At 43.2% G+C, this 25,066-nt stretch overlaps 1 protein-coding gene across 2 annotated transcripts in view; it reads right to left on the bottom strand.

The window, feature by feature from the left end:
* Positions 1 to 24,542, bottom strand: part of DGCR8 (DGCR8 microprocessor complex subunit) — a gene marked incomplete at both ends in the record, with an annotated part of 32,943 nt that extends 8,401 nt beyond the window's left edge. The window contains 8 exons of one of the 2 annotated variants that reach the window (XM_084246318.1): positions 14,160 to 14,242; positions 15,919 to 16,017; positions 16,768 to 16,869; positions 17,116 to 17,313; positions 19,473 to 19,755; positions 19,909 to 20,051; positions 23,216 to 23,375; positions 23,823 to 24,542. In XM_084246318.1, the coding sequence (XP_084102444.1) occupies positions 14,160 to 14,242; positions 15,919 to 16,017; positions 16,768 to 16,869; positions 17,116 to 17,313; positions 19,473 to 19,755; positions 19,909 to 20,051; positions 23,216 to 23,375; positions 23,823 to 24,542 (1,788 nt within the window). The remainder of the gene's footprint in view (positions 1 to 14,159; positions 14,243 to 15,918; positions 16,018 to 16,767; positions 16,870 to 17,115; positions 17,314 to 19,472; positions 19,756 to 19,908; positions 20,052 to 23,215; positions 23,376 to 23,822) is intronic. The other variant, XM_084246319.1, reaches the window with a different exon arrangement.
* Between the last annotated feature and the right edge of the window lie 524 nt (positions 24,543 to 25,066).

Genomic DNA, 25,066 nt, shown 5'->3' with positions numbered 1-25,066 from the left:
GCCTTTCCTGTTAGACATTGGCTACTTTAATGCCTCTAACCTAAGAGAAGCTACTTTTTCCTCTAAAAGATTTTAAAATGAGAAAGCAACTATTTTACATTTAATTTAGAAGTATAAATATACCTCTCAAGAACATGTAGATACATGTTTGGACACCTATCTGGTCACCCAGGGCAGTTCCTGGCAAAGAGTTCCTGAAACACAATTTCCTGAGAAAGGAGTACTTGTTTTTTATTCAAAACAAATCCCTCAGGATTACTCAGTGTTTATACTATGAGATGGCCCAGTTTGAAGACCCAGGATTGCTTCAGGAATATCACCAGAAAGACCAAATTTGAGATTAAAAGAGGTTGGGAACTTCTAGTCTCCATCATGAGAAATGAGGGGGGTTGGAGATTGAGTTATAGAAGTTCTTCAGCCAGAGGGGCTCTGGGGGTTGGTGAACTCATCCATGTGCCAGGAAGTTGGTATACCCCCACTGCACAGCATTGGAGGCTCCTGCACTCAGGATCCTTTTGGACATTACCCTAAGAACATCTTAATCTGGCTATTAGTTTATATCTTTTAAAATAAACCAGTAAACAAAAGGGAAGTATTTTACTGAGTTCTGGAAACCATTCCAGCAAATTATCAAACCTAAGCGATTGTAAGAACCCCTGAACTAACAGTTGGTAGGGCAGAGCCTGGGCTCCCCATTTGTAGCTGGCATCTGAAGCAGGGGTAGACTATGGGACTTTTGCTTAAACTGCACATAGGAAGTTTCAGAATTGTGTTGCATTATGGACTCCTTGATGGTTCCAGAGAACTGAAGAGCCCGTGTGTACGGGGAACTGTTAATTGCATTTCCAAGCACCTCTGATGTTGCCCAAACAGTTGCTCCTCCCAGTTTTTCTCCATCTGAGGAAACTTCCTTAATCACACTACCTCTAATGTGATATCATGAAAGATCCTTTACTGTCCAGAAGAGCCCCAGAGCACATGGTGAGGACCCTGAATCCTGCACTATCACCTTGCTTTCAATGTGGAGGAAAAGTACACTCAGCATGAGCACAGCTTCTGGAATCTTGCAGTCTCTATCACGGCAAAAGTCTTACCAGAGGCCCTGATGTGAAGGCTCCAGGGATGAAGCTGAACACAATGACATCTGGAAAATGACAGAACTGAGCACAAAGATCAGCTGGTCATCATCAAAACTGTTCACCTGCAAGACAGACTGGGGCAGCTAAGCAGCAGTCTCCCAGAACCAAATGTGAAGCAGTAACAGGGTTGAGGTGCAGACTGGACAAGCTGCTACCCTTCAGGTGTATGTCCTCAGGCTTAACTACACCCAAGGAAGCCATAGGCAGGTGGTGTGCAGGTGACAGAACTCCACCTGCACAGAGAGACCAGAGAACCAGAGCTTTCAGAGTTACAGGAAGCTACATTATATCTAAGTTGGGAGATCAATCTAGCAGGAAGCATGGGCCACTCTACAACTCACATCCTGGAGGTGCCAGAGAACATGCCCTGAATCCCTGCACTGGCCACATGAAAGTTGGGTTACCCCTGCTTAGGGAGCCACAATAATGCCAAACACAAAAGGAAACTAAAGCAAGGGCAAGCACAGACATCCAGATTGATTATAAATGAACTGAATTGTCTATTCAACAATGCATGATGCTGGTAACACTGAGGAGACGATATTAATAGATTACCTTGTATGTTACCTTGGAACCAGGCTCTCCCAACATTGCCCTTACCCACCCTAGAGAATTTTCAGTTATCAAATCAATCCTACTTTACTTTAATTACCATAAATTTTAACACAATATCCATAAGCAAGCGTGATGTGGGTTCCTATAAGCTTAGACAGGTATGTGCCCTCCAGGGTTCAATGACAGAGCCAGCTGAGTTCCCAAATGCTATACCAGTGCACAGTCCCATCCTCTGGAAAGGCTGCCAGAGCCATGCACCCTGTGACTGCCCATGTGCAGGCTGTCCCCAGCACCAGAACCGCAACATGCCCCCATGTCTCTGCCACTCCCCATAAAAGAGCAGGGCTGCAGCTCAGTCGGGGCAGTGAGGTGAAACCTACACAGTTCAGGACCATAACTCCAACAACCCATCCTAGGAGTTTTGGGAGGCTGAAAGTGGGGATCTAAGTAAAGGGTTCTCAAACATAAGCACTAGCTTTCCAGTTAGGTCATTCAGAAATAAATTTGAAAATGTGACTTTTCCTGGAGCAGCTACTTCTTTTGAGGCTGTACCTCTGCTCTATCTGTGGCCCATGCACAACAAAATAAGTTACATAAAGTGCAGAAAACATTAGAAACTTGAAAGCAGTTTAACACTCTATGGACATTTTACTGTATTTTATACACTGAATAAAAGATCAGGAAAAAGAATTTTTTTTAAAAAAGATTTATTTATACAAGAACCAGGGGGTACAGGCCAGATGCGCAAGAGGGTGAGAGGATTCACCAGAGACAGAGCAGGGAACAGAACAGACAGACTGACTAAATACACTGCTGAGGGGAGCAGCGGGCGTGACAGGAGAGGTCTGCCACGCCATGAGGGACCCTTGCCAGCCAGCCAGGATGAACTGGCACTGGAGAGGCTGCGGACAGCTTCACAGTGCGGTGCTCAACCGCCTGTGCCACCAGGAGAGGCCCTCAGAAAATATTTTTAAAAGCAACCTGAAGCACTTCTGGAGAGGCAGGACAAGGACCTCAAAAACAACTTTCAAAAAAAGCAAATTTGCTTTCAAAAAAGTAGCTTGTTTCAAAAAAGCAACAAGAAAAACAAAACCCAACCTTCTGCTCTTTACCTGCTCTTCACAAGAAACTCACCCTATAAACAAAGACAGGTATTCGTCTGTAAAATGGGGGGTTAAAAAAAAATTTTTTTTAATGGAAAAAAAAAATAAACAAAGATAGGCAGAGACTCAAAGGTTGAAAGACAGTTATACAATCAAATGGCAACCAAAAAAAAAAAACAAAATCAAGACCGGCTATTCTCACAGCTGATAAAATACTCTGAATTAAGAAAGGTAGTAAGAGATAAAGGAGGACAATATATTATGCTTAAGGGTCTAAAACAAGAAACAGCACTCAAATATATATGCACCAAACGATGCAGTATGGAGATACATAAGACACTTAATAACAGAACATAAGAGAGACACTGGTAATACAATAAACTAGAGGACCTTAATACCCCACTTCCAGGGCCTCCCTGGTGGCACAAGCGCCGCACTATGAAGCAATCCTCAGCCTCTACAGCACAAGTTCTATCCCCAGCAGGCCAGGGAACAACCCACATGGCGAGGCAGACCTCTCCTATCTCGCCCACTGCTCCCCTCAGCAGTGTACTTCACTCAATCTGCCTGTTCTGTTCCCCACTCTTGTCTCTGGTGAATCCTCTCACCCCCACATCTCTGGCCTATACCCCAGCTCTTGTATGCATAAATAAATAAATCTTTAAAAAAAAAAATCTCACTTCCAATAATGGAGGTATCAAATAGGCAAAGTACAAGGAAACAAGTTTTAAATGAGGAATTGGACCAAATAGGTCTAACAGACATCAATAGTACACCCCAAAACTGCTGTACAAACATTTTTTTCAAGTATACATGGACTATCTTCAAGAATACACCATATCTTGGGACACGAGACAACTGTCTATTAAACCACCAAAAATCAAAATTATATCCAGTACCTTCTCTAACCACAGTGGCATAAAACTAGAAATCAACTATAAGAAAAGAACACAACAATGAACACATGGAAACTGAAGAACATGTTGCTTAATAGTAACTGGATAAAAGAGGAAATCAAAGCAGAAATTTTAAAATACCCTAACACAAATAAAAATGATGGTAAAAATTAACTCAATCTATGGGATGTAGCAAAAAGGATCTTAAGGGGTAAGATACTTACAATACAGGCTCATAATAAAAAGAAAAATCCCAAATAAAGATCCTAACATTACATCTGAAACAACTTGAAAAAGACAAACAAATAAAACCTTAAGTTAGAAGAAGGAGATAATGAAAATGAGAGAGGAAATAAATGAAAGAGATCAAAAGGAACACACACAAAATCAGTGAAATAAGAGCAGGTTCTTTGAGAAGATAAAGAAATAGATAAACCTTTAGTTTGGCAAATAAACAGAGAGAAACTGTTAATAAACTAAATCACAAATGAAAAAGGAGAAATCACTACAGATAGCACAGAAATATAAAAGATAATAAGACTACTATGAACAACTATGTGCCAATAAATTCAATAATCTTGAAGAAATGGATAAATTTCTAGATCAACATAATCTACCAAAACTAACTCAAGAAAAAACAGAGGACTGAACAAAACAGTCACATGGAAACTGAAACAGTAATAAAAAGGCTTTCAGGATTAGAGGGCTTTACAAATGAATTCAAACTTTTAAAGAAAAAAGTAATGCCAACTTTGTTCAAATTGTTTTTAAAATATAAGGAATGGTACCTAATGTGTTATGAGGTCAACATTACCTTAATACTGAAAATCAGACAAAGCGCAAGAAAATTAAAAACCAATATCCCAGATGAATATCAATGTAAAAATCTTCAACAAAAACTAGCAAATCAAATTCAATAGTATATCACACCATAATTGAGTGGGATTCATCCTAAGGATACAAGGATGGGTTAATGCATATACATCAATTAATGATATACAACGTATCAACAAAAGTAATATAATACCATTAGAAAGAAAGCATTTGGTAAGATTTACCACACATTTATGATAAGCACTCTAAGATGGGAATATACTAGAACAGATGATAACCTTGATATACTAGAGATCATATATCACAAACCAACAGTAAATACTCAATGGTGAAAAACTGAAAGTTTTCCCCAAAAGATCCAGCACAAGACAAGGATGCCCACTGTCACCAAATCTGTTTAACCTAGTACCGTAACCAGTGGCTGAAGCCAAAAGACTGTTACAGATGGTGCCCTCTGGAAGGGGTGAGGATAGTTAGCCCCAGGGAAAATGCTAAGAAGTTATCACATTTTGGGGTGGAGTGACAGTTAAAAAATATAAGGGACTGCAAAGCAGCCATGTATTCAGTCTTTCGGGATTCAGCATTTTCGGATCTTCAGCACTTGGGGGTCAGCAGATTTCTGTCCCCACCACACCAATCTTACAGAAGGCTGTTGTGCGCCTATGAAGGTGGAGGTCTCCAGCCAACTGCAGAGAGGAAAAGTTAAAAGGCTTTGCTAGTAGCCAAGTGACTGAAACTGTTCCGGTTTTTGCTACTGTTGCAGCCTGACAGAAAAGGTGAAGACCCAGAACCGGGTGCCTTGCTGAACTGCATGAATGTGGCTGTCTGTCTGGTTGTTTAGCCACTACAGCTACTGTTTTGAGTGTCGCTTGTCTGGTGCTGTGCTGGGGCATCTCGGCAGCTCCAGGAGCATCCCCTGTTGTGTCTTCTGTTGTCTTCTTGAGTTGGAACCTGGCCTAGAGTCTTGCTGCTGCGTGCTCCAGGTTAACAGTGGCAGGAAGACACTATCTGGGACACGTGGCCTATTGTTTGGGAGAGGAGCAGGAAATGGCAGGAAGACGCCATCTTAGTTGCATTTTTTTCAGACCTGAAAAACACTGGACACTGCTTCAGGTAAGGTAAAGGGCCATTTTAGGCCTCAGTAACTCCTTGTTTTTCCCTTGCCTGTTATATAAATCCCATTGTTGTTGTTCCCAGAGCCCGGTAGTCTTGCAATTGTGTGCGCGGGAAGAACTCAGACAGTGACCGGTAAACGATTTGGGCAATGTCCTTAGCCAGTGTAGTGCCCCTTGTTGCCCTGTATCATTACTATAGGTTTTGGCCAGAGGTATCAGACAAACACAGGTAATAAACACAGGAACCCAAGTAGGCAAAAAAAGAAATAAAATTATCACCATTCATAGATCATGTTATATAGCAAAGAGCCTAAAAACTCCTTCAAAAATTTATTGTAACAATAAATGAATACAGTGAAGTGGCAGGCCACAAAATCAACATACAAATTTCCATACATCTTTTATATACAAACAGCAAGAAAGCAAAAGAAAAATAACCCTATTTGTAATTGCTTCATAAAGAATTAAATACCTTGAATTCAGACAGGAAATAAAAGATGTAGGACTTAACAATATAAGTATCAATAGATTAAGGAGATTCTGTGCTCAGGGACTGGGAAGAATCAATATAATCAAAATTACTATCTTGCTTAAAATGATATACATATTTAATGCAATCCCCACCAAAATTCCAGCAATAATCTTTCCAAGAAACTCAACAAAAAAAACTGAAATTTATCAAATTGCAAAGGAAAACCTTAAAAAAGAGAAATGGAGGGCCTCCCCGGTGGCGCAGCGGTTGAACGCTGGGTTGCGAAGCTGCCTGCAGCCTATGTGGCCCCGGTTCGATCCCCGGCTGCTCCCCGGCCACCGCAGAAGGGTCCCGCATGGTGCGCAGACCTTTCCTGCCACCCGCTGCTCCCCTCAGCAGTGTACCTCGGTCCTTCTGCCTGCTCTGCTCCCTGCTCTGGCTCTGGTGAATTCTCTCACCCTCCCGCGCTGCTGACTGTACCCAGTGCTTGTATGTATAACAAACAAACAAACAAACAAACAAATAAATCTTTAAAAAAAAAAGAGAGAAATGGAGGGCCTCCCCGGTGGCGCAGCGGTTGAGCGCTGGGTTGCGAAGCTGCCCGCAGCCTCTGCAGCACCGGTTCGATAGCCAGCTGCTCCCGGCCACTGGAGGAGAGTCCCACATGGTGTGCAGACCCCTCCTGTGCCCGCTGCTCCCCTCAGCAGTGTACTTCGGTCCTTCTGCCTGCTCTGCTCCCCACTCTAGCGAATTCTCTCACCCTCCCACACTTCTGACTGTACCCAGCGCTTGTATAATTTTTTTTTTTGAAAAAAAGAGAAATGGAGGTATCATATTACCTGACTCCAAACTTTATTATAAAGCAACAATACTAAAAACAATACGGTATTGGCACAGAAAGATACAAGGACCAACAGAACAGAAGCAAAAGTCCAGAAATAAATCCAGGCATATATCAGCACCTAATCTATGATAAAACATCCATGACCATAAATTGGGGAAAAGAAAGTCTCTTTAATAAATAGTGCTGGGCCTGGAAACAACCCAAATGCCCAAAAATAGATGACTGGATCAAGAAGATGTGGTATATATACACAATGAAGTATTATTCAGCAATCAAAAAAGATAAACTCAGGCCATTCATAGCAACTTGGATGGAGCTAGAGAAATTATGCTCAGTGAACTAAATCAGATGGCAAAAGTAAAGTATCAGATGGTTTCACTTATAGCAGAAATATAGGGGGATCAAATAAGATATCAATGTAAAAAATAACAGTACAAAACACAACTAAGCAAAAACAGACAATCAAAAATCAGAGACATACTGCAGGGGAGGACGCAGGGAAGAGATCAGTGGGAGGGAGGGAGGGAGGAGCACAGGGGACTGAGGTGATGGTGCACGGGTACTCTGGTGAAGGAATTTCTATGGGGACTACACCTGAGGGGGTGGGAGGAAGCAAATACTATTTAAAAATGAACAATGATGTAAAAAATAAATTTAAAAATAAATGGTGCTGGGAAAATTGGAAAGAAACATAAAAGAATAAAGTTAAATTACTTGCTAATACTAGCAACAAAAATGAATTCCAAATGGAGTAAAGATTTAGTTATTAGATCTGCCCTTTTTCTTTTTTTTTTTTTTAAAGATTTATATATTGGGCCTCCCCGTTGGCACAGCAGGCTAAGCACAACACTGTGAAGCTGTCCACAGCCTCTGCAGCGCTGGTTCGATTCCCGGCCAGCCAGGGAGATACCCACCTGGCACACTGCTCCCCTCAGCAGTGCTTTCGGTCCATCTGCCGGTTCTCCTCCCTGCTCTGTCTCTGGTGAATCCTCTCACTCTCCTGCACCTCTGGCCTGTACCCCAGCTCTTGTATAAATAAATAATATCTTTTAAAATAAAAAGATTATTCATACAAGAACTGGAGTCTAGGCCGGAGGTGCTGGGGGGTGACAGGATTAACCAGAGACAAGGGTGGGCAGCAGAACAGGTAGATCCACTGAAATACACTGCTCAGAGTAGCAGCAGGCTTTAAAGACAGGAGAGGTCTACTGTGCCATGTGAATTAGCTCCCTGGCTGGGGATCAAACTCATGCCAAAATGGCTGGTGACAGCTTGATAGGGCTGTGTCTAACCCCTGCACTACCAGGGAGGCCCTGCCCTTTTGGAAATCTGGACAAACATAAGGTAGAAAGCCATGTGAATATGCAAAACAGTGAACGTCAAATCAAAGAAAGACCTGGATCAGATCAAAAAAAAACAAGCCTGGTTACATCTTGCCATTCTAGGCTTCCAGCCTCCAGAATTGTAAGAGGAAATTTCTGTTGTTTAAGCCACTCAGTTTGTGATACTTTGTTACAGCAGCACTAGCAAACTAACAGTTACTAAACAGGGAACAACAATAACAAATGGCAAAACCACAGAGATGCCATACGATGTTATTTCAAATAACTAAATTCAAATAAAAAATATTACAAGAATAAAATGCACAGGTCATACATGGTGGAGGGGAGGGCCACAGGAGGAAGCAGTCAATATAAACTTTCTAGTAGGACAGGAAGTTGGACTTACTAGACAAAGACTTCAAATCAGCTATAATAAATATGTTCAATAACAACAACAAATGGTCATAGACGAGTATAAGATCAAGTCTCAACAAATAGGGAATATCAATAACATCACAGAAATCAGAAAATTTTCAGAAGAGGTCAATAGCAGATTCTAGCAGGTAAACCGCACATTTAAATATAGGCTAGTTGGTATTATCCAATCTGAGAAACAAAAGAAAAAACAATGAAGGGAAAAGAAAGAACAGTCTCAGAGACCTCAGTATATCATGAAGTATGCCTATTTACATATAATGGGAAAAAGAATATTTGAAGAATGATAGTTAAACTTCCCAAGGGTAAGCAACATTAACATAGATATCTAGAAAGCTCAAACAATTCTAAAAAGAACAAATTGAAAGAAATTCACACCTAGACAACTGTGGCCAAAGCCAGAGAATCTCGAAACCAGTGAGAGAAGCAACTCATCAATACAAGTGAACCTCAGTAAGTAAGGTAACAACTGTCTTCTCATTTATTAGAGACCATAAAGCCTATTTCCAGTATATATATTAAAAAAAGAATGCCAACCAAGAATCCTATATTTAGCAAATTATGTTTCAAAAATGAAAGAGAAGCGCCTCCCTGGTGGCGCAGGTGGTTGAGCACAGCACTATGAAGCTGTCTACAGTCTCTGCAGTGCCAGTTCGATCCCTACCAGCCTCGGAGTAACCCACATGGCATGGCAGACCTCTCCTGTCTCACCTGCTGCTCCGCTCAGTAGTGTATTTTGTCAGTCTGCCTGTTCTGTTCCCTGATCTGTCTCTGGTGAATCCTCTCACCCTCCCACACATCTGGCCTGTACCCCAGTTCTTGTATAAATAAAATAAATCTTAAAAAAAAAAGAGAGAAATTAAGACATTCTCAGATAAAACAAAAACAGGGAGACTCCCTTGCTAGCAGGACTGTTTCCCAAGAAATACTAAAGAATCTTTACACTGAAATAAAAGGACACCAAATCCTGGGCCTCCCTGGTGGCACAAGGGATTATTAAGACACAACCTATGAAGCTATCCGCAGCCATTGCAGCATCAGTTCAATTCCCAGCCAGGGAGCTACCCACATGGCACAGTAGACCTCTCCTGACTCGCCCCCTGTTCCCCTCAGCAGTGTATTTCAGTCAATCTGCCTGTTCTGCTCCCCATTCTGTCTCTCATGAATCCTCTCACCCCTCATCCCTCTGGCCTATACCCAAGATCTTGTATGCATAAATAAATCAATCTTAAAAAAAAAAAAAAAAAGGGACACTAAATCCACACACAAGAGCACAGCAAAAGGAAGAGGTAAAGGTAATTACATAGGCAAGTAAAAGACAATAAAATGTAATTATAAACATATGTTGCTGGGCATAAAAAATATAAAGATATAATTGAGACAGTAACCGTCTGAAGATGGGAGGGAAACAAAATACAGGCACAATTTTTTTACATTCAACTGAAATTAGTTGGTGTTAATTAAATTAGTTGATAAAATATTGTTTTCAATTTAGAAAACCCAAGGAAAACCACTGAGAAAATTAAAAAAACATGAGAATTAAAACTGTACATTAGAAAATAACACAAAGTAGGTAACTGAATTTAATGCCCTCCCATGTGTCTAATGGAGGAAGTGAGGAACAAAAAAACAAATAGCATAATAGCAAATATAAATTCTACCTTATTGGTGATTATATTAAATGTAAATTGATTAAACCCTCTCATTAAAAGGCAGAGATTAACAGATGGATAAAAACAAAATTCAATTACATGCTGTGTTAAGAGAGGTAGTTTAGGGCCTCCCTGGTGGCGCAGCAGTTGAGTGCTGGGCTGCGAAGCTGCCTGCAGCCTCTGCAGCGCCGGTTCGATCCCCGGCCACCAGCGAGGGTCCCACATGGTGCACAGACCTCTCCTGCCGCCCGCTGCTCCCCTCAGCAGTGTATTTCATCAGTCTGCCTGTTCTGCTCCCCGCTCTGGCTCTGGCGAATTCTCTCACCCTCCCACACTTCTGACTGTACCCAGTGCTTATATAAATAAATAAATAAATCTTAAAAAAAAAAAAAAAAAGAGAGGTAGTTTAGATTCAAAAACAAACAGGCTGAAAGTAAACAAATGGACCAATATAGCACATAAACAGTAATTAAAAGAGAATAGGAGCACCTATACTAGTATCAGATAAATGGACTCTAAAGCAACAACTGTTACCTGAAATAAAGAATATTTTATAATGACAAAAAACATTTTATAATGACATCACGATGATGAAATTATCATTAAATATAAACTACTCTCAATATTGCTAACACACACACACACAGTGTCAGGAGTTAAAGCAGACCCCACAGGTTAAGGGGTCAGTCCCACAAGACTGCCACCAACACATCAGATGCCAATTTAAATCTAAGCTATAACTATACTTCTAGCCAATCAACTATAAATTGGAGGCTCCCACAATTCGCCCCTCAGGTTCAATAATTTGCTAGAGAAGCCCATAAGACTCAGGTAAACGATTTACTTATTATTGGTTTACTAGTTTATTATAAAATGATACAATTCAGAAATAGGTAGAAAAGACACTTAGGACAAATTACAAGGAAAGAAATAAGCTTCCACTCCATGCCTCTCTAAGTGTGTCACCTTCCCAGCACCTCAATGTGTCCACCAACTCAGAAGTCCTCTGAACCACTTTAGGGTTTGTTTGTTTTTTTAATGGAGACTTTACAATGTAGGCATGACTAATTAAGTCACTGACTATCAGTTATTAGGTCAACATCCAGCACCTCTCTCCTCCACAGACCTTGGGGTGAGGCACAAAGTTGCAACCCTCTAACTACTCATCAGTTCCCCAGCCACCCTCCCCCTTATCCTTAGGCATTTTACAAATGTCAGGTGTGATAGAAAGGGGTTTATTCAGAATGAGAAAAGACATTCCTTTAACCTTTATCAATATGCAGTTACTTCAAGAACTAGGAAAAAAACCCAAATATTTTATCAGAGGTTTGCACCGAGAACTATGTATGATGACCAAAGTGTATTTCTTATTATACCACAAAATCATAGATATGCATGACCCTAACAACAGATCCAAAATACAAGAAGCAAAAACTGACAGAAGTGATAGTACAAACAATTCAACAATAGTTGAAGAATTCAATACACCTCTCAATAATGGATAGAAAAACTAGGCAGAACTAGGAAATAGAACAATAATTTTAAGATGATTTAACTGAAATCCTACAAACGGTATTCTCAAACCATAATGGAATTAGGTATCAGTAATTCACACATATATGAAAAAAGTAATAAACTCTCTTAAGAGAGCCGTTGGTTCACTGAAGAATTCACAAGGGAAATTAAAAATATTTTCAGATGCATTAAAACAGAAATACGACATCCTAAAGCTTAACGAATACAGTTATAGTAGTAAACAGAAGAAAACATATGGCCATAAGTACCACATTTAAAAAGGTCTCAAATTAATACTCTTACTTTAAGACACTAGAAGAAGTAACTATACGTGAGGCTGGCTAAATGAAAATATTAAAAGTTAGAGCAGAAATAAGAGAAACAGAAAACTAAAAATCCAAAGAGAAAGCTGGACCTTTGAAAAGGTAAACAATATTGACAAAACCTTAATTAGACTAATCAAGAGGGAATAAAACCTCAAACTGCTAAAATCAGGAATAAAGGCGGGAACAACACAACCTTACTGACATAAAAAGAGTCAAAATACTACAAACAGGGCCTCCCCAGTGTTGCAGCGCTGTGAAGCTGTCCACAGCCTCCACAGCACCGGTTCAATTCCTGGCCAGCCAGGGAGAAGCCCACATGACGAGGCAGACCTCTCCTGTCTCGCCCGCTGCTCCCCTCAGTAGTGCTTTTGGTCCACTGGCCTGTTCTGCTCCCCTCTCTCTCTGTCTCTGCTGAATCCTCTCACCCTCCCGCGACTCTGGCCTGTACCCCAGCTCTTGTATAAATAAAAAATAAATCTTAAAAAAAAAATACTACAAATGCCAATTAATTAAAGTAGATCAACTGGAAAAAATGCACAAACAAAAATTGGCTTAAGAAACAGAAATTCGGGCCTCCCCGGTGGCGCAGCGGTTGAGCGCTGGGTTGCGAAGCTGCCCGCGGCCTCTGCAGCGCCGGTTCGATCCCCGGTTGCTCCCCGGCCACTGGAGGAGAGTCCCACATGGCGCGCAGACCTCTCCTGCCGCCCGCTGCTCCCCTCAGCAGTGTGCTTCGGTCCTTCTGCCTGCTCTGCTCCCCGCTCTGGCTCTGGTGAATTCTCTCACCCTCCCGCGCTTCTGACTGTACCCAGTGCATGTATAAACAAAACAAACAAACAAATAAATAAATAAAAAAAAACATGCCTCTATAAAAAAAAAAAAAAAAAAAGAAACAGAAATTCTTTTTTCTTTGTTTTTTTTCCCCAAGTAATAGAAAATTTAAATAGATGCATGGCAAGTAAAATAATTGAATAAGTAATTAAATAACTTCAAGGAAAAGTGCAGACCTAGGTGGTTTCACTGAAAATTCCATAAAACATTCAAAAAATTAATACCAACTCTTATTCAAGTATTCCACACAACAGAAGAGAAAGGAACATTTTCCTATGCCAGAATTACCCAAATACCAACACTAGACAGACACACAAGAAGCTACAAATCAGTACCTTTCATAAATATGACTGCAAAAATTCAGCAAAGCTAGCAAGCCAGATCCAGTAACATGTAAAAATGTTTATACCATGACCGTGCGGAATTTATTACAGAAATGCATAGTCTGATTAACATTCTAAAATCAATGTTATATCTACCACTACATTAGTGAAGTAAAATACCACATAATCATCCCAACAGAAGCAGAAAAAAAAGTTCCTGATAAAAATTTTCAGTAAACCAGAAACAGAAGGAAACTTCATCAATCTGATAACAGTCAACCCAGCATACTAAGTGAAAGAGGCCAGTCACAAAGGACTTCACGTATTGATATGAAATGTCCAGAATTGGTAAAGCCATTGAGATAGAAAGTAAATTAGTAATTGCCACAGGTTGAAACACTGGGAGACAGAGAAAATAGGGAGTGACTGCTAACAGGTACAAGGTTTCTTTTTAGGAGTGATAAAAATATTCTCAGATTAGATTGTTATGATTGAACAAGTCAATACACAAAGCAGCACTTAATGTAGTTTGAAAGGGTAAAAGCTATGACAGAAATCATATAAACCAAAATATAACTTGTATCTCAACGGCTCATTCTAACAACAGATCTACTGGAAGCAGAGTTGATCACTTCCAATAACATTTATCATGCACAATCAATTTCTTACTATCCACTGCAAAACATAGGGCACAAAAATCTCTAAAAAGTATGATCAAGTTTACTTGAACAAAATCACCTAGAGCTTGGATGATTAAATCTTTGAACATAGCCGAATAGGGCAGGATCCCTGACACTCACCTCCAGCTCTTCACTGTCTTTGGGTTTTTCCTCAGAGGTCTGTTTAACAAAGTCAGGGATAAGGATTTCCAGCGTGGCTCGGGCTATGAAAAGAAAAATCCCAGGGTAAGAGCATGGACCCAGTCCTCTTCCCATTCACTGCTCACTGCACATAGGTTTCTGTGCAGGGCTACAGTTCCCACAGCTCAAGGGCAGAGAAAGGGCTCTGGGAAGCAGCAACAGTTAGGGCCAACAGAAGACATCCCGAGAAGAGACAGTCAAGCAAGCACCAGGCTGCAGGCCACTTTACAAGCACACCAACCATGTGTGCTTTTGCCTGGAGATTACTTGTAGCGGGCCAGGGAAGACAGAGCTGTGTCAGAGGAATCATTGTGGTGGCACGAGGGCAAACGGCACAGGAAAACCTGGATGGAGAGGGGAGGACTAAGGGCTGAGCAGGCTGAGGAAACAGTGGCAGGGAGAAGCAGTCAGTTGGATGGATACTCTGGATTAAGCAGCTGCCCCCTGGAGGTACAGAGCACAAAGATGGCTCCTTGATGAACACAAGCCCAGAGTGAACAAGGCAACCACTTGCCACTGGGGCGGGAATCCAAAGCAACTCAGGAGGGTAGGGGTGTTGTATGTGAAACCACTTAGGGTTAAACTGTGAGCAATACACTGGGGCTGAGAAGTCTAGAGTACAGCTGTTATTTGGGCAGAGGAAGTGGGTCTCCAACCTGGGGAGAAGTGCAGCAGAGCCATGCCCACACAGGGCCTACTATCTGTGTTATCTGCTCCCTATCACAGTCACATCCAGTCGTTGAGCTGAAAGTCTTTTGGCAGAATCCCTCTACAATGGACAGCAGGCCTTCCTGGACTGGGGTGGAATGTAAACTCACCAAAGTCCCACTGAAGGAAGGATAGTAATGAATCATTCTAATCCTTAGTATACACCATCACAAGAAAGCAACACCAAGGGAAACCAAAAGCAGTCACTGACCCCAAGACCTACTTAGACTGTGATAAAACTGACATATTTTTCACTTTCTAAAGAGCAGAACTGCTCTGGAAAACAAAATGGCAATGATAGAAATTTTGAGATTTAATCCATGGATGTCAGGGCGTAGGGTCAAACACCCACACTGCAATGTGGTCCACTCTCCAGAGAGGTCAAATAATCCTGATGGTGGGGCAAAATGGCTTCTTGGAAAGAGTGCCCACTACCAGTGCTGAGAATGAAAGTGAACAGCAAGTACATGGTCAAAAAGAGCAATGGATTTTAACCAAGAAACATATGCTTTCCCAGGAATCTGCTATGCTATGCTCAGTGAATAGTAGCCCCAAATTTGGAGTAGAGGACTCAGGAAATAGTCCTCATAAATGTCAAAACCACTCAATGAAAAAGTTAACAGCATGCTGATCCACCTGCTTCTTGTCTTCTAGTAAGCCAACATTTTGCTCGATTTAAACACACACCCACTCTAGAATATATGTTGAGTATACCCTGGCATCAGTGACTGGCAGGATAAGGGCAGGAGATTCTGGCCCAGCTGCCAATGTATAGGGAAAGGACCGTCTACTTTTATAGCTCACATATTACTTTCTCTGAATCAGTTCCAATGAGCACATCATTTTTAAAACTCAAAGCAGAAGATGAGATAAATAAAATCAGTTTTCTCCACCCACATCCCAACCTGCAGCTAGCTCAGCCCTCCCTAGCCAATGGGAGGGCAGATCCAGTAGACAGTATGGGTCTCTGACACCCAACCAAGGACATTACCAGCTTTATTCTTCGCAAGTTTTTTGCTGCTTGCAGTTCCAGATCCATAGGTCACACCATCAATGGTCACGGAGGCACCAAAAGGTTCACTTGGATTCTCTTAAAATTAAAATTACTGTTTTAAAATACACTAGCCAAGGCATTGAAAGGATGCACACACATATACACACAATCTCTTCAACCAACAGGCAAGCTGAGATCATACTGTCCCGCAAAGAGAGTGTCTATTGTTAGAAGAGACCTGAGGGTTCCCCTGAGGTGTGATGGGCGACAGGGCTGAGGGATGGTCAGCAAGCAGAAGAGTACTTTGAGGAAAATCATGGGAAACAGGGAACACTATGGGGTAGCATGCCAGAGGGGAAACACGAGGTCTGAGGCAGAGTTGCCAGGGACCAATAGCTATGAAAGATGAACAGAGGAATGGGGAGGAGCAGGACTATGCAGATGTACCAAGCCAAAGAAAAAGGTTCTAGCTTCCAAGGGGAAAATAAACTGGTTTCGCAAAGATGTGATGAAGATGACTGCAGAAGAGAGCTGGTAGGAAGTGCAGGCTGAGGCCCCTTTACCCTGCTGCGGGTATCAAGAGACCAAGCCTTCTTCACAAAAGGCAGTTGGGACTTGACAAGAGGAAGGCAAGGCCAGGGATGTGGACAAACAACAAGCAGAGGGATTCACTCTCACTCTTTCATGGGCACACATCCATGAAAATGAACTGCTTATCTGCAGCGCAGTTCTTTGCCCTTCCATTTCTATTCCAGCAGAGTGGGGCTAACAGTGCAAATGCCTCCCAAGCTGACCAAAGTGATAGGTGTGATTCTTTAAGACCGAGATGGGGAAGGTCAAACTTACCACATTCAAAGAAATTATAAACAGGGCGGACCTTGAGGACACGCTGCATGTACTCGTGCAGGATGCAGACCTCGGATTTCCCATTGGGGTTAATGACAAACTCTGCGACAAGAAGGACCATCTCAGCAATAGTGCGGTGACTCGATGCAAGCTAGCACCTGGGACTTGGCGCCATCCAAGTTCCCAAGTCATTCACTACCGTAGGGACTCATCACCATGAAGGTGGTGAATCTCTACATTCGTAGGATAAATATAAACTTAAAACTAAATACATATTCTGGGAACATAAAATGAAAAATAACAGCACGGCAACCTGCCAATGTCAAAATTTACAAACCCCAAATTTACCTTTCTTTGTGGGTGCATCTTGCACAGATAATGTGATAAGTTTCTGGTTGGCTGGCAGAATGGGCCTCTCTGACTCGGCCTGTTTCCGTTTCATTTCACGGTTGAACTGCCGCCTCTCAGCCCAGGTCCTAAATTTCTTCACAGTAACTTGCTCAAAGTCAAAACGCTTCTCCAAGTAGTTCCGAAATTCCTCAAGATCTATACAAAATTTACCATATATCAAATTACTAATATTCAATGTAAAAATCATACTCGTACTTCTGCCCACTCAGCAAACAGCAATGTGCTGCCCCTCAAATCCACAAAGTGAGGTGGTACCCCCTGCCACACCTTCCCAGTTCCTTCTGAAGACCAAAGGAAATGGAATATTAGGTTCTTCTCTCTGCCTGTTCAAATAATTCTGGCAGGTCCCTGATGCAGCCATTTCTAGGACACTCTTTTAGTTTACTTGAAACAATATAACAATTTTGAGAGAAAAAAAGCAAAAAAAAAAAGGTTTTCATGGGCCTCCCTGGTGGTGCAGGCGGTTGAACGCAGTGCTGTGAAGCAGTCTATAGCCTCTGCAGCGCCGGTTTAATCCCCGCCAGCCTCGGAGCAACCCACATGGCAAGCACACCTCTCCTGTCTTGCCCACTGCTCCCCTAAGCACTGTATTTGGTCAGTCTGCCTGTTCTGTTCACCTATTCTGTAGGTGAGAGGGTGAATCCTCTCACCCTCCCACATACCTGGCCTGTACCCCGGTTCTTGTAGAAATTAAATACCTTTAAAAAAAAAACAAAAAAAAACAAAACAAGGTTTTCATGACCTTTCTCTCCTGTATCAAAACAGGTCATTGACAGCCAGCAGCATCACAGGGGCCATATATCCACTGCCCACCTCTCTTGCTACCTCCCATGCACCCCACTAGCTCTACCTCTGGACACCTCCACACTCAGCAAATACACTCATGTGGCACAGGCTCTCATCATGTCGCCCTGCATGAGGTCTTTGGTCCAGTCCTACAACTCACTCAGGCACCTTGTCTGCTGTTGAGTGAAGTCTCAGGAGCCTCCTTCTCTTACCACTGTAACCACGCATCCCCCGCCGCCCCCCACCACCACCTTATCACAGCCCAGAGATTTCCAGCCTCACTGGTTTCCTGCCTGTCCTGTACCACTACTGCACCACTGCTGTAAGCTCAACAGAGGAAGGTGGACGAAAGGTTTGCGCCTAAGATTGAGACATGTATGGTTACAACAAGAAGCTGCAAAACAATATACTTGCACCTACTTAGCTGTAAGTTCCAACTACATCTTTCTTTACAAGTAAAGCAGAGACCTGAGTGTGGACTCAAATACTAGTAACCACCTCTTGCATGAGAGTGAAGTTGGAAGTGGAAGGCAGGGTGTTTCAGAAAAAGAGGAACACATTCAGGTACCACATGTGCATAAAAGCTGCTATAAAGAAATGAACCATTAAGTCAGAAAGGGAAAGCTCCCTTCTGGCTGGATTCCCGAAAAAAGTTCCCACACTGACGAGGACCCAACCTGAGTGGGGGAGGGAGGACATGCCAGACAGAGGGGGTGAGGAGAGACCGTGGTACGTCCAGCCATCAGAGAAGATGGGGAGGCTGGTGAAACAACCTGTCCTGCCCTCAGACACCCAAGGTTCCAAATGCCTCTCTCCTCAGAGGCCTCTTCTTCTCTCTGAGGCATGGGGACATGGCTATTCCCCCTCTCTTCACAACAGCACCCTTATCCCTAGCTCTTCCAGGGCCTCCCACATAGAGTTATGAAAGAGGTCAGGCAGCAATCCATTCAAAATCCTGAAACCTCAAAGCTATCTTTGAAAGAAACACAGCAGGTCGACTAAAACAGGTTTGTCACTACTGAAGAGACAACTAAGACAGAATGGGTAGAACTATGCTAATAATGAAAAACACCAACACACAGTCTGAAAAGTAATTCCAGGAATCAAGAGAGAAAGGTCCACAAAAGAGTGGATGTTTCCCAGGGCTGACACCATGGATTGAAGATACTCACTCTGAAGGAATCAGGATAGATCAAAATAATGCCATGGGAGGACATCTTACTGAAAAAACAAGCTTCAAGACATCATAAAAGCAGCTGGAGAGAAAAGCCAATCTGTACTATCAGGAACTGTCTCCATGACAGTACAAGACACATAGGCCCTGGGCAAGGTTCTAAGATCACAGAAGTGGGTCTTCCAACAACTTGAAGGCCGAAGAAACAGATATATCTGTTTGATGATGGCCTTCAGCAGGAAGGAAACACCAGGGAAGACATGGGATACAGTAGCATTCCTGCAGATGAGTCCAGGCTAGCGAGGAAAAAATAAAGTTAAATCCAAAAACTTACCCACCGATTCATCTTTGCACACCTCAACCTTGGCCTTCACCTGTCCCAGGGCTCCTGGGGTAACATCAGCCCCCAGAGAGTCCTTCTCATCTGGAGGTCCCGAGTCAGGCCCCATGGAGTCAGGCTCTTCCAGTGGAAACTCCAGCTCTGCAGATCGGCTCAGGGGCTTGACAGGGGACACCTCCCCACTGGGGGGGAGCTCACTATTTTGCTCTCTTTCCTCATTATCCTTCATTTTCTTGTAATGCAAGCAGGGGATGCTACTCAGAGGAGGATCATGTTTCTGTGGATGGCAAAATTGCAACACAGATTATAAGGATGAACTTGAAGGTCTGAATATCCCACGTCCTTCACCAGCCTCTGCTTGGCTATAATACAACGTGTGCAGATATACATGTTCAGTCTGCAAACTTGTAATACTAAATGCATTTCCTACCCGTATGCTTCCTGTTCCTAAGAAGTACGGCCTGGACCAGGTGACCACTCGAGACTCTCTGTGTAGGTACACAGGAACTCCAGAATTATGGAATGTCATGATCCACCCATCGGGTAACGGTTCTGTAGGTGGGCGGCCACGACCTGCACAAAAAAAAAAAAAATTAAAAAACCCATCCTACAATCACTTTAAAAACATTTAGAACTACTCAATGTTTTAAGAATTATAACATGATACACACACACTAATTTATAATGATGTATACCTGCCACCTCTATATTATAAACCAGCGTTACTTTCCTAATCTTTTTTCAACTATGTCACACGACAGATAAAATCAGTAAAGGCAAGCAACTATTGAAAAGAACCTCTAAAAACTAAAGGAGAAGAGGAGTACCTCTAGCCCTCCACCAGACACAGCCCATCCCAGTCCTACCTGCCACTTGGCCATATGGGTATGCTTTATCTGGGACTAACCTAAGTTTCTCCAAAACAGCAGGAAGCTGTCTACCTTGATCGCTGCTGTACTCCAGGCCTAGGACTAAACATGATACATGAAGGGGCCCAGAAGAAGGTATTACAAAACACAAATCCTAACCTCACCTCCAGCTTCGACCACTGGTGAACTCTGTATAAATCTTTAAAAAAAAAAAAAAAAATTTCTAACTCAGTTTTAAGACACTATTCTCAAGCCCATTTTACAGGCAATCATAAAAAAAAAAGCTCAAGACATGTTATCCACTTCATAACTGCCACAGACAGCCCTGGTTGCTGGGAAAGCATAAAGACTTTTTTTTAAGATTTATTTATTTATGCATACAAGAACTGGAGTGTAAGCCAGAAGTGCAGCGGCGGGGGGCGGGTGAAAGGATTCACCAGAGAGAGTAGGGAGCAGAGCAGGCAGATCTACTGAAGTACACTGCTGAGAGGAGCAATGGGCGAGACAGGAGAGGTCTGACGCACCATGTGGGTAAGCTTCCTGGCCGGCCGGGAATCGGCTGGAAATCGAACTCATGCTGCAGTGGCTGAAGATAGCTTGATAGCACTGTCTTTAACCCCTGTGCCACCAGGGAGGCCCATAAAGACTTAACTGAAAATTTCTTACAGGCATTGGGAGCACGTTGAAAATTTTGAAACAAGGGCCTCCCTGGTGGCGCAGGGGTTAAAGACAGCGGTATCAAGCTATCGCCAGTCACTGTAGCATGAATTTGACTCCCCAGCCAGCCAGGGAGGTGACCCACATGGCGCAGCAGACTTCTCCTGCCTTGCCCACTGCTCCCCTCAGCAGTGTATTTCAGTAGATCTGCCTGTTCTGCTCCCCACTCTCTCTGAAGAATCCTCTCATGCTCCTGCACCTCTGGCTTACACCCCAGTTATTGTATGCATAAATAAATAAACCTTAAAAAAAATTGAGACAAAAGGATAAATGCAAGTGAAAGCTAGAAAAATCTGGTTGCTGGGAAAGCATAAAGACTTTTTTTTTGATGATGAAAGTGGCATAAATGACTGAAGGAAAAGGGAGTGGCACATGGATAGCAGGCCCGAGCTCAGCAGCACTGACTCCAGCCCTGAGGCCACACACACAGCTGATACTGGACAGATGGCTAGAATCAGAGAGCCCCAAGAGGGAATGCTGGAGGGCACTCTTCCCTGTGGGCTAAGGCCAAGATGAAGCTGCTTTACACTAGCTCTGAGCTAAATCAGAATGAGAAACAAATGAACTATGAGCCAAGCATAACACGGGTTCATCTGGGTCACTCATTTGTGACAATGAGCACCCACTAAGTTGGCTTAGCCATCTATCTGGAGAGCTCACATGCAGTTCACACCCAGTCTACCAGTGTGAAGCCCACAAGGCAGTTCCCAGGAGGGAAGCAGTGGGGTAAGCAAGTTTCCAGGCAGACAGGCTGCAGTGGGAAGGGAGCCACAGTGCTCAATGCAGGCACTGCCAGGAGTACTGCTAACCTGTAGGCTACTCAAGAGCAAGCCTCCCAGAGGTAAAGATTATTCCTCGCCCCTCCCGAGAAAGAAACTGAGATACCAGGCTCATCTCCACCTCTATTGCTAAAACCAACACCCGGGCCTCCCTGGTAGTGCAAGGGATTAAGCATAGCATTATGAAGCTATCTGTGGCCTCTGCAGCATGAGTTCAATCCCCACCCGCTGCTCCCCTCAGCAGTGTTTTCAGTCAATCCGCCTGTTCTGCTCCCCACTGTCTCTGGTGAATCCTCTCACCCTCCCGCACCTCTGACCTGTACCCCAGTTCTTGTATGCATAAATAAACAAATCTTTATTTTTTTTGGTTTTTTTTCCCTCCCGCCATTAGCATTAAATAAATCTTTAAAAATTAATAAATAAAGCCAACACCCATCCCGTTTCCAACTACTACACAACATGGACAGATGTACACTACACCCAGCACTGATATGTCTGCTCTGTAATCAGATGAGATGCCACCTGACCTCAATTTCCTCACACTGTGTGCCTCACCACCTTCTGCACTCTGGTTCTCAGCCTGAAACATCACTTGCATGCCCAAGGTTTGCTTTGTGCTCTCCCTGCAACTTCAGCAGTCTCGTGTGAGCAGATAAAGCATGTCAATTGTTCTCTGCTGTCCAACTGCCCAGGCAGCACCAACATCTCCACCTGGACACTCACGGGGCCTCCAGGCCAGGAAAGATAGAAGCCAATACTGATTCTTCTCAGACCTTTACTGCATCAATGAAGGAACATTGCAGGCACAACTCTGGCCACTTCACAACTGTTTTCCTTAAATCCAAACACAATTCCATTGCCTGTACCTCTGAAACTCCAAAACCTGTACCCATGAAGTCCCACCCTGCCCACCTGAGGAATATGGACTTACTGTAGCCACAGAAGTAATGTTTTTAGACAAAAATTATGTTAACAACACCTGCTTGCTTCTTGTGGCTTCCCAATACTCAGTATAGTATCCAGAATCTGGACCTGACACTGAGCGCCCACCTCTGGCCTTCATCTCCATAGTCACTGGCTACCATCTCATTGTCTCTCAGCACATACCAATAACTCCTCCTCACCCCATCAAGTTTCCTCCCTTCCTCTGCAAAATACCAGCTGCTGTGGGGCTTCCACAGCATACACCATGATCTACACCTGGGTCATTGTGCATCTGGAAGTGTCCCTGTGTCTGTTCTGATTCCCCTTCACCAGACATCACCATTCTGCCTGCAAACCATGCTCACTGCCCAGAGTGATCCCTAGAGCACTCACACCTGCACATCTGCGGCCTTGTTAACACTCACTACCTCCTGACCTGCCAACTTACTTTTGAGCACTGTTTTAATCTTGGTCATCATTGGCTGCACACTTGTTTCTCCATCAGATGGGTGGTCACTGTCCCCTCCATATTTCTCCTCCATTCGTCTCTTTTTGGGAGCGCAAAGTCCCTCTTCCAGCAGAGCATCAACATCGTTGTCAAATTCATCCTATAAAACATGCTATTCAGATACTATAGTCCCTAGCCCCCAAGTTCCTGTACCACGGACGGGCAAACTTAAAAACATTAGTGAGAACAGACAGCAAAATAAGGCACTCTCAAGAAAAGGGGCCTAGATGTGGCTTTTTAGTGCCTGATCATCTGAAAAACAAACAGGAGGAAATCAACAACTGAAACCAACACACTTGGCACAGTTGCACACAACACCAAGTAGCACTTCTCAGCAGCACCCCCCAACTCATTGGGAAAAAGGTACAAACAATTCATCAAGAAACTAAGAACCTGGACTCCTTTTCCACATAAATGTTATTGTACCTCGTGTGGGTGGTTATTTTTTTTTTCCCTGCAACATCAGCTTTCAAAGGATACTGAAATTCCCACATACTTTTCTTTGGGTTTTGCTAAGAGCGCTCCAAAGGAGGGGCTGCCAACATACCTCATAGGAGAAATTCAAGGCTTCTTCATCCACTCTGTCTCTTTGCACGATTGCTTTAGCCGTGAACCCGCCTGTTCCTTCTTCATCTAGCTCCAAATTGTCAGTAAAATCTTCTAACTCATCGAGCACTGCATACTCCACTCTCTTTTCCTGATCCAGCTCATTCTCCTCATCCTTCTTATCAGCACTCTCACCCCCTACACCTACCCCATTACCAACACTCCCGCCAAAGGGACAAGCATGCACGTCTCCACTGACAGGGCTAAGGGCCAGACTGCACTCTGTGCGAGTGTCACGCTCCACTCCTGTGTACAGCACCTTCCTGTCCTTACTCCTGCAGCTCTCGGTAAAGCTCACGCTAATTTTTACATCCTTAAGCAACTTAAGGTCAGGGGAGAACTTCCGGACCGCAGGTGCGTGCCGGGCGGTGCGCGGGCTGTGGCCACTACAGTTCGGATCTATGAGGAGACGGGCCTTAGAGAAGGATCCTTTGGAGAGAAGAGAAGCTCCGAAGAAGTTGAGTGGGTCCTCAGCAGGGGGTTCGGCCTGTCCATCACCACCAGAGCCAACGTCCATTACCTCTGCATCACTGGACGTTTGCAGGGGAGGTGGTGGAGACTGTTCACGGGGCAGCGCTTGGAGGGGGCACGCTCGGTTCTCCATCACCGCTTCTCCTGCGGTCTCACGCGGGATAGGAGAGGGACTCTCATATGTCTCCATAGCAAAAGTAGTTAAGACTATTTTAAAAGACCAGAGTTTTAAAAACCTTACATAAATCTATACAGCTAACATGCACAAGTCCATCGAGACCCAGGTGCCGTCCTGCCCGCGCTGCACACGCTGGCGGCTTAGTCAAGCTGGCCACATTGCTCTTTTCATTAATGTAGACAGCTTTTAGAACCACTGCCTCAATTATTGGAAATCACAATGCACTCAGCTTAAATGACTGACGACTAAGCGAGTCTGTCTTCATGCCAAAGTGGCACTTTTCTTCTTTCACCTGCAAAGAGATTTAAAAACATCATCACAAAATGACAGAAACCTTGTGCTTCTCTGGTACCAAGAGGATTATTAATAGTGTAGTAAGAACTTGAAATAATGCTGCCAACAAGAACCATCTAGGCTTCAAAGCAAACTAACTTTACTTTTTTTCTTCAGAACCTAAATTATAATTTAAGGCCAAAGTTAAATATTTTATTAACTGTCCACTGTAATTCTCACTTCAGAAGAAAAAAACATTATCT

This window comes from Talpa europaea (genome assembly GCF_964194135.1).
Source record: "Talpa europaea genome assembly, chromosome: 10".
Taxonomy (NCBI): domain Eukaryota; kingdom Metazoa; phylum Chordata; class Mammalia; order Eulipotyphla; family Talpidae; genus Talpa; species Talpa europaea.
This window is presented reverse-complemented; position numbering and strand designations above follow the sequence as displayed.